Source organism: Centruroides sculpturatus, unplaced genomic scaffold (assembly GCF_000671375.1).
Source record: "Centruroides sculpturatus isolate CEXI.00-Female unplaced genomic scaffold, Cexi_2.0 scaffold2389, whole genome shotgun sequence".
Lineage (NCBI taxonomy): Eukaryota > Metazoa > Arthropoda > Arachnida > Scorpiones > Buthidae > Centruroides > Centruroides sculpturatus.
The window spans coordinates 5,259-16,614 of record NW_019386576.1 but is presented as its reverse complement, the minus strand read 5'-3'; the positions used below and the strand labels follow the sequence as shown (position 1 = coordinate 16,614).

The window sequence follows — 11,356 nt, the reverse complement described above, 5'->3', positions numbered from 1 at the left end:
TCTCCTCATCAATGCCCTCATCCCATACTTCTACTCATCATAAATCACAACAATTCCTCCTCCTTATCTTCATTATCATTATGTTTTGTATAGATGCAGATATTTATCTATTTGAAAAACAAATAAAATTAATCAATGTGCAATTGTCAACGCTCAAAAATCCGTTTATTTCGATTAGACAGGAAGTAATATATATTTAATATATAATGTATAAAGACAAGTAGACAATTGAACAGACAATTAAAGTAGATATAATAGTTTTAAATTCTTTAAAACTTATTTATTTTTATTTCTAAACATTTCTTACGGACAGACAGACATTTATTTCTAACGAAAATATGACATAATGTGTTTAATAGATTTACGCAATTCTTTCAAATGAGTAATAAAAATTACTTTATTTCAAACCGGTTATCAAATATATAATTGACGTTTTCATAGAATAATAAAAGAACAAGCAAAATAAATACTTGAAATTAATAAACTTACGCGTTATGTTTATCAAATAGAAACACTAAAAATACTTTTCTACGTATTTAATCATTTATTTTTTTTAAATATTTTTGTGATTATTTTTACAGTTTATTACTGTTTATAAATACTGTTTAATCGCTTTATTTATTTAAGGTGTATTGTACATCTTTACAAGGTATATACGAATACAGTAGGCTACTCCTTATATAAGGTATACACTATACATTGTAACCTTGTATTGTGTATTTATATAAGTAATGCTGTATACTTTATATATTAACTATTAGATAACTTAAATTGATATTTATTTCTAATATTAGATACAAAATACATATAAAATATATGCATTGCATATCTATTTGGCAATTATTAGTTTTTCTTATGATATTTGCCATAGGACCGGTATAAAATTTCCTTATTATAATCGTAGGCAACGCCTTTTTTGTTGGACGTTCCTACGAGTTATTATGTAGTTAAAATGGTCATACCAGGAACGTAATTTCAATTTATTACACCGAACTCATAGGAAATGCTATGCTCGCTTTACGACAGTTTTCTAGGAAATAATTAAGTAGTAAAACTTTCGCTGTATTATATATTTGCATTATTTAATTGGGGAAAACATATTTTACAGGTGAAACATATTTTACAGGTGTTACGATGAGAGTCATTGTTATTACTAGGCAATAAGAGATTCTCATACCCTTAATCTACGATCTAAATTAAAAGATTCCGAACTTAATCTACACCAAAAGAAATTAAATAGTCAAGACGTAAATATCAAAACTATATACAAAACTAAAACAAATCACTTCATTCGATACACAGCGCATTTTTCTATATAATGTTAATTATCAATTAATATTTCTTTGTATATATTGTCCACTTGGACTTTGTTTATTATAAGGGACTTATTATACTGGTGAAGTTTGTGATTAGCAAAGAGAAGAAATCTTAGTCGAAAGTCGAACCAAATATCTTTACTGGGTGAAAATAAAGGCATTGTAAGCAACAATCAGTTTACGATTGGTATGTTTTGTGTTCGAGGAAACGTCATTTTGTACAAATGTCACATTTGTAGTAAAACAAGTTTAAATGCCTACAAAACACGAGTCAATAGCCGCATGTTTTAGATAGAAAAACCAGTTTTATTTCAAATATTTTTAGAATAAATTGTTTAGAAAATAAACGAAAGGAATAAAGTATCGAAAGACGTTAGCAATATTTTTCAATTTTTGTTGAAAAATTATCGGTTATAATCAAGAGTTTCTAACTTTTTAAAATTACTTTTTCCATCGACCTCCCCTTTAATATTACAGTATATGCATTATATTATATATAAATTTACAGTATATACAACAGCCTTCTATATAATTTAAAAATATCTTTCTACATTTACTTGAGAGCGAAAAATTGTGTAAAGTTTTTAATATTTTTATATAAAGTTTTATCAACTCCCTCAAGCTTTCATTGACCCCCCTCAACCTCATTTTATGACACTGAACTTACGAGAAATTAGATAATCTCCATACAATGAATTTCCAGAAACTACGTACAATATGTCTTAATTTATAACAGGGTTTCCCAACGGGGTTGGTATTGACCCCTTATGTCCCGGAAACGCATTTATAACTAACCAATAATTAATAACCAGGAAATAAAATTAAGTAAATTCCAGTTTTATAATCTTTGTCTTCCACGACTTTCTATTATAATGTTATGGAATGCTGTATTATCTGTACACAAGTCGACCCCCCTATAACACTGTTGATTATTCCGTTTTATATGAATTCCACGTTGTAGGAGTCACTTAGATTTTACAAATACGTGTGCCGGGCTGTGAACGGTTTACATATTTGTAAAATCTAAGTGACTCCTACAACGTGGAATTCATATAAAACGGAATAATCAACAGTGTTATAGGGGGTCGACTGTATTTGTTTCTGGTTATATAATATAAACTGCTTTACTGGAAATGTAACCTTAATTTATAAAAATATTTCGAATAAAATTAAAATAATAAATTAATAATAGTTTTTCTCAGATAACGAGATACTTTGTTCACTGTTTAACACGATATCCGTCCCGCACTACGAGTGAATATGGGTCATTTGGACGGAAGTTTAGAGGAATTAATTAAAGAATACAAAATATATAATTAACATAACAAATAAATTTCCAGAAAAATTATCAGGTTTTACTTTATTATTTTAAAATAAATAGTGTATATTTCCTGTTCTAATGCTGATAAACACTTTAACAACTGACCTATACGTTTGACCTTTGTCTCGATTATAGACGTCATCTAGCAACTATTGTGTAACGTACAGTACAGTACGTTACACAACTTCTTCAATTGCGTAACGTAAAGACTTCTCGAGGTTGTATTCCTGTTTTTACTACAGTATAAAGCCGAATCAAGGATAGGAAATTAGTACAAATGCATATAATTTATTTATAATACAGTATAAGAATGCAACAACATCCTGTGTCTGTTTACATTTATTAATTAAAATATTACAGTTCGAAAAATAAAATAATTGCTCCGAATATTGACTCGTACATTTTCGTATTCTGTAATTAATTTCCCAGTTTTTAGTGTCCTATTTTGATAATTAGCATTCTGTAAACGTCAAATCAATAGATTAAATTGCCGAGGATCCTTGTTTGGAGAGGATTCTCACGTCTAGAACGGCTCTTCTGAAGAAGCGATAAAAATCCTCACTTGTTATGAATCTTTACAATGTATAAACGAATATACAGAATAATATATGACATAAATTCTTCGTATTCCTTTTATGCATCGCTTTCTTCCATACGTAAGTCATTGTTAAGTGCAATGTTATTATATTGTTCAGTATATTAAAGAATTTTTTCGGGATTTTCATTTCTTTAAGCTGTAAATAAATAATCACCGATTAAAAATATATAAAATTTAGTAATTACACATTTCCGAAACAGCTGAAATATGTCGATACGAGACAAACAACACATGCAAATTAACTTTAAAAAAATCCTTATTTTTTTATTATTGGAAATGAAATCATTTATCCTGTTGTTATCGGAAGATTCTAGGAAATGAATTAACATTAGTCGACATTACTTTCAGTTAAAATATTTGCTGTCAAAATGAGGAGTGCCGTGTTACGACACACACTGTATTGGCGATAAATGTAGAAGGGATTCTCGAGAATGTAGACATTTATTTCGAGATGCGAATACAATAATATATATATATTATATTCGTCTTTAGATTTAATAACAGGTCCTGTCAGGCTTAGAATAACAAGGTGATTAACGTTACATTGTCATACATGAACAATCACTTTCGGCTCTTTTCGACGTGACTCTCCCTACGTTCCTCCGATACGATTACATCGTTATACTGTTTTTATACATTATAATTTTATAAAACTTAAACAAAAAACTTATTTTTAATGACATTGTAGCGTTAATTCAATATATTTTATTGGGATGCAATTTGAAAAACATTGAAAATGCCCACTGTCTTTTCTTAATTTATATCTTCCCTATTTATGAACTATCAAACCTAAAGAAAGTCCTCAATTGTTTATTGTGATATTGTAACAATTCCGAGCTGAAATTTTTAATTATATTTTTAATTTATTTAATTTATAATATGCTCTCTATCTCAAATTAATAGTGGCTTGCCCCTGTACATCATACTTTTCCTTTAACAATAGTGTCGTGCCGGTCATCAATTTTAACTGCTTTCAGAGGAAAAATTTTGAATTCAAATAACGTGACTTTTCGGTTTGTATTGAAAGTTTGTATATAGTTAATTAATTGGGACCTCTATATCTGGTCTCGGATTTCATGTAGCTAACTCCGTTCTCGAGATTAAGGAAAGACACAGACGGACAGGCGAACAAATGGATAAACAAACAAACGGATATAACATCATATCCGTTTGTTTGTTAACATTATATCAATATAACATTTTCAATATAAAACTTGTAGTTAAACTTCCGAGTAAATAACATTACTGCCGGTGGCGGTTAAACATAACACTAAAACTGGATACAGTTAGACCCCATAATAGATACTTGTTTTTAGCACTTTTATACATACATGTTATTAATAATGTTGGTTTGTAAACTGCTTGAATAATAGCACTCTACTGTCGTAGTCAAAAGATATTTCCATGGATATTCTAATTCTAATAAGCCCCAAATGGGATTTTTATGAATCTTACTTTCCAGACTTTAATAACCAGACACATGGCTCAAGTATTTTGCATATAAGCCGCAAAATTACACTTACTTAATATGCATGGGGTTTCTAATTCATTGGCCAGTGAGTGTGTAATATGAAGCAGATTTATTAATAGGCCACTTAATAGATTTAGGCGCTTTTAATAGATTTATTATTAATAACGCCTTTCTAACTGCTGCATCCTGCAGTGAGAAAGACTCTATGATATATGTTATTCACAATATGCTGTAATATATGTTAATAATTCATCTAACATTAATAAAAAAAGAGCACGGACTTAAAGTTAAAGCTCAATAAATTCCAAAATCTACCCTAAATCCTCTTTTTGTAACATTCTCTCATATTTCTTTTTAATTTACATTTCTTTAAGAAACAAGAGATACATTTATTTTTATACAATTTAATGATTAATTAGTGTCAGATACCGGCACATTATAACATGACAAATCTCAGTTATATCTCTTACAGGCTGAGTAGAATCATCCGACATTCCATACAGTCAATGGGTTCGAGTACAAAAAAAATACAATACATTTTTCTATATATTCTTTTATTTCAATTGTATTGATATTTAATAGAGAAATCGTATCCTGTATGTCTATTATAATTGAAAATAAATTATTCAATGTGAATAAATCTCTATTATTCGAGTTACTGTAGTAATACCGAGCACGCCATCCAATTCCAAATAACAATACCGAAGCTAAAGTAGATAGCGTGTCGGAGTATTTGGAAATTTCTCTTTTTTATATATTTTTATTTTATAATTTAATATCTAAAATTATTCAAATAGAAACGAAATCCACGTATAAATTCCTAAACTTGGAAGTAATATGATTTTTAAAATATAGTACGCAAGAATGGGTTAATTAAATGCTGTCGTTTCTTTGGGATAAAAACAATTTTTTACTTTCCTGGATCTGTTATATATAGTCGACCCCCCTATAACACTGTTGATAATTCCGTTTTATATGAATTCCATGTTGTACGAGTCACTTAGATTTTACAAATACGTGTGCCGGGCTGTGAATGGCTCACATAACAGAAGGAATGTATGGCGATCGAGTAGACTAAAAAGAAGAACAGACTACATATTTTAACAATAAAATACAATTAATTTTATTTTAATTTTGGAATTATTTACAATTCTTCTTCATTAATTATTTGTTTTTTTTATAACACTTATACAGCTTTTTTAAACGATAAATATCGCTTTTGCTTAATCTTTTTTTCTTGTCAACTCCCAGGAGTTGAACTCCTTTCAATTTGGGCATCATCGTTTTCAAATGTTCATCCTTGGAAAATACTGTTTCTCCGTATAACATAATAGAGTTATAATCGAAAGGATTCAGGACTCTAATTTCGCCAGGCTCGAACTTATTAAACTGTTTTTCCATTCCTATATATAAACATCTTAAAACTTCGTTTAAAACCTCGAATTAATTGTATATAGAGTTATATATTACCTGGTTTTATATTGTCCCATAAAATGGTCAAAAAATTATCTCTGTCATATCGACTGTGCTCGTGGTACAGACCGACGGCGTGTCCCAATTCGTGAACAATGATACCGAGATTCCTACAACCTGGTCCTAAAGAAAGCTCCTGTTTTTTACCCCTCCTACCGACTTTAGAAGAGCATCTAATAACGAACAATATAAATCACCAATTTTACACGTAAATATACATAAGTAGGATAAACAAATACAGTATACGATTTACCTCTTGCCGGAGAATATATAGACAAAATCTTCTTCGTTTGTTCTCGGTACAAATCTGATACACGTGTTTACGTGATAATTCTTCATGGCTTGGGCTAATAAATATCTGTAACCATCTATCGGAAACGATTATAACTGTATAAGCTACTAGATACAATGATAATATATAATAATTTACAGAGACCTAGAGAAGAATCAATTATATACGGAACTCTTGCGTTGGGCCATAAATTACTATCATTCGTAACGGCAGTTCTTTGCTTAATTAAAAAATAATAATGATAAAATTTTGTATTAAAATCTACAAATAATTAAATAAACTTACTATAATTCCATTTATATCTCCTTCGAATAAATCTAAACTTTGCAACGGAAGATCTGCCAATTCAACACGTAAAAAACTTAATTTATTATTTAGAAATGTTAAAGTATTGATAAATTAAGAATGCTTCAAAAGCATATTCTTCTTAATTCTTTATCTATTCCTAAGAATCAAACTCCTTTCATCAAAGACAACGGATCCATCCACCCTATTCGGATCTATTGTATTTAATGGGTATAAAGTAACGACAATTATTCGTCCACACAACTCGGAGCCAAATATCCCCAGCTTTAGCATTTGAAGCATCTTTGGTATATTTATACTCTAATAATTATTTTACTCTACCTTCTTTCTTCGTTAAAATCATAAAAAGTAAAGCTGCAAAGCATAGCATTTTCGGACGATTATCAATTCAACTTCCGAAGTTTAGTAAAAAGTGAATAAATGCGCAACGATATACGATAAAAAGAAAATTTAGTGTCTCGTCAGCAAAATTTATTACTTGTTTTAATAAATTTTATATGCATTTATTTACACAGATTTCCAGAAAATGCTTTTCTAGCAATATATTAAATTAATAATATACAGTATTTAAGTAAACATTTAAGCAAATGTACTTAATATCTTAGAAGTTTAATAATAATTTAATAATTATCTGCTGGGATGACATCACATTACCAACATGCTTAAAAGAAGTCGAGCAAGCTATAGAGGGGCTCAGCGAGATCAAGAAGGAAATGTTTAGATGGGAAGTGGCGCTTAAAATCAAACAAGAAAATAGTAAAAGGGATCGCGACCCAATCTGGCCAAATATCAGAAAAAGTCAAGACTGGCTGAAGATAATAATCTCGTGCTCACAAGGGCCGACAAGTCGAAGGACTTAGTAGTCATGAAAAGAAACACTTACGACGACCTTCTGTTAAAGTACGTAAATGATACGCATTGTATTACGGCGCACCCAAGAGTTCTAGAAAGACTGCAGGCAAGAGCCAACTTACAACAATTCATAAAGGACATTAATGACAACAAGTTCGGTCTCGAGATTGAGCTCGAGCAAGAAAATGATACTCTTATACATTTTCTGGATTTATCTTTATAACTTGACAGCAAAGGGGATTTTTTCACTAAAATATATAGAAAGCTTACGTACAACTCGATATTTATCCCATGGAATTCGCACGACCCTCCAACGTATAAACTAGCAGCATTCCGGGCGCTCATCGCACGAGCACGATAAAGCTATTACTAGCCAAGTTAAGACACGTAGCACGGTGTGAAATTTACAAAATACAGAAGAGTTCACACTGATGAAATATAAGGCCTGGCTGAGCAGCATCTATAGGCGAATAGGAGCCGCTACGAACAAAAGAATAATTTATAAAAGGAATCCTACTATTTACCGATTGCTAAGGGCAGACAAAGATGCCTTGGACAAGAACTCTCTTCCAGGAGTCCCTGTTGTAGACACACGGCGGCAGAATAAGATGTTCTACATCGGAGCTACCGGAAGATCCCTCAAGAAAAGGCTGTCAGAACACCGGAGAAACATAAGAAGCGAACAGCCGTGCACAGCGCTGGCGACTTACGTCTTAGCTGACCCCCAAGAACGGGATCACGCAAGATTGATACAAACAGTTCGCAACAAAAAGCACCTCCGGTACGCTGAAGACTGGCATATTTACAAAACCAGCCAAAAAGGACTAGCTATCAACTTCCGAGATGCAAGCAAAGTATCGATCAAGCATATTATAAGCGTCAAGAACGGTGGCAAAGCGGCAACATACTTAAGGGTAGAACCCTTAAGTTAATGTATTTGCTCAACACATTCTTTATGTCTGGTATTTTATGTCTGTTTGTATTTTTTATTGTTATTTTTATTTTATCTTGAACGTCATATTATTTTTTTAACGTTCTAATAGCTAATGTGGTTATATATTGATAGCCTTTATGTAGAGATGACTCTCTTTATTCCCGTAGAATATCCTTTTAAAAACGTTCCAAAACGCATGTATCGTTAATTCGAATTTTCTCAGAGTTCGATTTTTTCTGTTTTTTTTTCCGTTTATTCTTGATAAAGGTCATTAAATATGACCGAAAACGTTAGAATTTCATAAATATGGCTGCACATACAAAAGGAATTCTGAGTGTGTTTAATTGGTAAGAAATCGAGACTAGATATGGATTTGTCTAATTCAATTTTATTTTTATATTTTTACTGTCTAATTAATTAAGCGAGATGACATTTATATAATTTATTTATACGATAAATATCACTTTTGCTCAACCCCGGTTTATTGCCGACGTCAACGAGTCTTACACCCGGTTTCATAGCTACCATAGTTTTACCGTGTCCGTCCTTCGAGAAAAATGTTTCTCCATACATCATTATGGAATTATAATCAAATTCGTCAAATAATGTTACTTGATACATCAAATGCTTAATGAACTGCTTTTTTCATACCCAGAAATGGAACGTAATACATTACAGTCCATTGATATATATCGAATTAACAGCGATTCTTTTACATTCATTACATTTACTTACAACATCGAAATCTCCAACCACGTCACCACCGAAAAGATGGGGATTTTGCAACGGTAGATTGGCATCGACCGAACCTACTTAAAATATAATTTAGCGGGTTAAATTAATTTAATAATGATTATCGATGCGACATTACATACCTTCGGAGTGTTCCCAATCGAAGTTTTCAACACTTTTGATCATTTGTAATGTTAGAAAAAGCTACGAAGAAGATCGCTAAACAAATCATTTTAAAAAATTATCACACGAAAATAAGCATTTCGTTGCGTAATAAAAGTAAAATTACTTTGTATACAAATGCGCTTTTTACAGAATGTGCATATTTTTTTATCTTTCTGAAATAAATGCGGAATAAACATTTAGATAATTTTATTTAAAGAATGTTAAAAAATGCTTCGAGTAGTTATGGAATTGGAATATCGATATATCGTGCCTGGTGATTTCCGATATATCACCGATATACCGTAGTGTTTTAGTGCGATATATCAGTGAAAACTGTGGATTGGCTGGGGAGAGGACAAAGGAAAGAGGTGTTGTCGTTGTTCTGTCGCTATCGTGCGAACTGCCAGACTGTGATATTTATGTGATTTGAAACCATTTGATCAGCTAACGAAAAACACTTCGGGTGAAAAATATATTAGTCACTTCTGTACTGTCAATAATAAGTTGTATGACTAAAGCCACGGCTGCCAGAACTCCTTCGGAAATAGTAAGGAAAAATTTTCAGGCTGCCACGAACTTTCTGGCACACTATTTTAAGGATGCCGAAAGCAACCGCTTGATAGCTATTTCTACTATACTTGATCCGCTGCGTTTCGATTCGCCAATAGCTTGTTCACGAGCAATACAGGTAACCCCCGTATAACACGGTAGTTACGTTCCAAAAAATTGCCGTGTTATGCGAATCCGTGTTATGCGAACCAAAGAATTAGTACGAAAAGGAGGGTTAGGTTCCAAAAATTAAAAAACATGCTACTATATTTTCATAATTAAGATAAATATCTTNACAGCCTTCTATATAATTTAAAAATATCTTTCTACATTTACTTGAGAGCGAAAAATTGTGTAAAGTTTTTAATATTTTTATATAAAGTTTTATCAACTCCCTCAAGCTTTCATTGACCCCCCTCAACCTCATTTTATGACACTGAACTTACGAGAAATTAGATAATCTCCATACAATGAATTTCCAGAAACTACGTACAATATGTCTTAATTTATAACAGGGTTTCCCAACGGGGTCGGTATTGACCCCTTATGTCCCGGAAACGCATTTATAACTAACCAATAATTAATAACCAGGAAATAAAATTAAGTAAATTCCAGTTTTATAATCTTTGTCTTCCACGACTTTCTATTATAATGTTATGGAATGCTGTATTATCTGTACACAAGTCGACCCCCCTATAACACTGTTGATTATTCCGTTTTATATGAATTCCACGTTGTAGGAGTCACTTAGATTTTACAAATACGTGTGCCGGGCTGTGAACGGTTTACATATTTGTAAAATCTAAGTGACTCCTACAACGTGGAATTCATATAAAACGGAATAATCAACAGTGTTATAGGGGGTCGACTGTATTTGTTTCTGGTTATATAATATAAACTGCTTTACTGGAAATGTAACCTTAATTTATAAAAATATTTCGAATAAAATTAAAATAATAAATTAATAATAGTTTTTCTCAGATAACGAGATACTTTGTTCACTGTTTAACACGATATCCGTCCCGCACTACGAGTGAATATGGGTCATTTGGACGGAAGTTTAGAGGAATTAATTAAAGAATACAAAATATATAATTAACATAACAAATAAATTTCCAGAAAAATTATCAGGTTTTACTTTATTATTTTAAAATAAATAGTGTATATTTCCTGTTCTAATGCTGATAAACACTTTAACAACTGACCTATACGTTTGACCTTTGTCTCGATTATAGACGTCATCTAGCAACTATTGTGTAACGTACAGTACAGTACGTTACACAACTTCTTCAATTGCGTAACGTAAAGACTTCTCGAGGTTGTATTCCTGTTTTTACTACAGTATAA

General features: G+C 31.2%; 1 protein-coding gene across 1 annotated transcript; it reads right to left on the bottom strand.

Annotated features, from left to right (window-relative positions):
• Nucleotides 1-5,868: 5,868 nt before the first annotated feature.
• LOC111615341 (astacin-like metalloprotease toxin 1) lies at nucleotides 5,869-9,231 on the bottom strand. The gene is made up of 6 exons (XM_023356765.1): nucleotides 7,099-9,231; nucleotides 6,757-6,809; nucleotides 6,616-6,691; nucleotides 6,433-6,547; nucleotides 6,177-6,352; nucleotides 5,869-6,109 (listed from the first exon to the last, which is right to left on the bottom strand). The coding sequence occupies exons 1-6, from the start codon at nucleotides 7,145-7,147 to the stop codon at nucleotides 5,871-5,873; spliced, it is 708 nt and encodes a 235-aa protein (XP_023212533.1). The 5' UTR covers nucleotides 7,148-9,231; the 3' UTR covers nucleotides 5,869-5,870.
• Nucleotides 9,232-11,356: the final 2,125 nt, after the last annotated feature.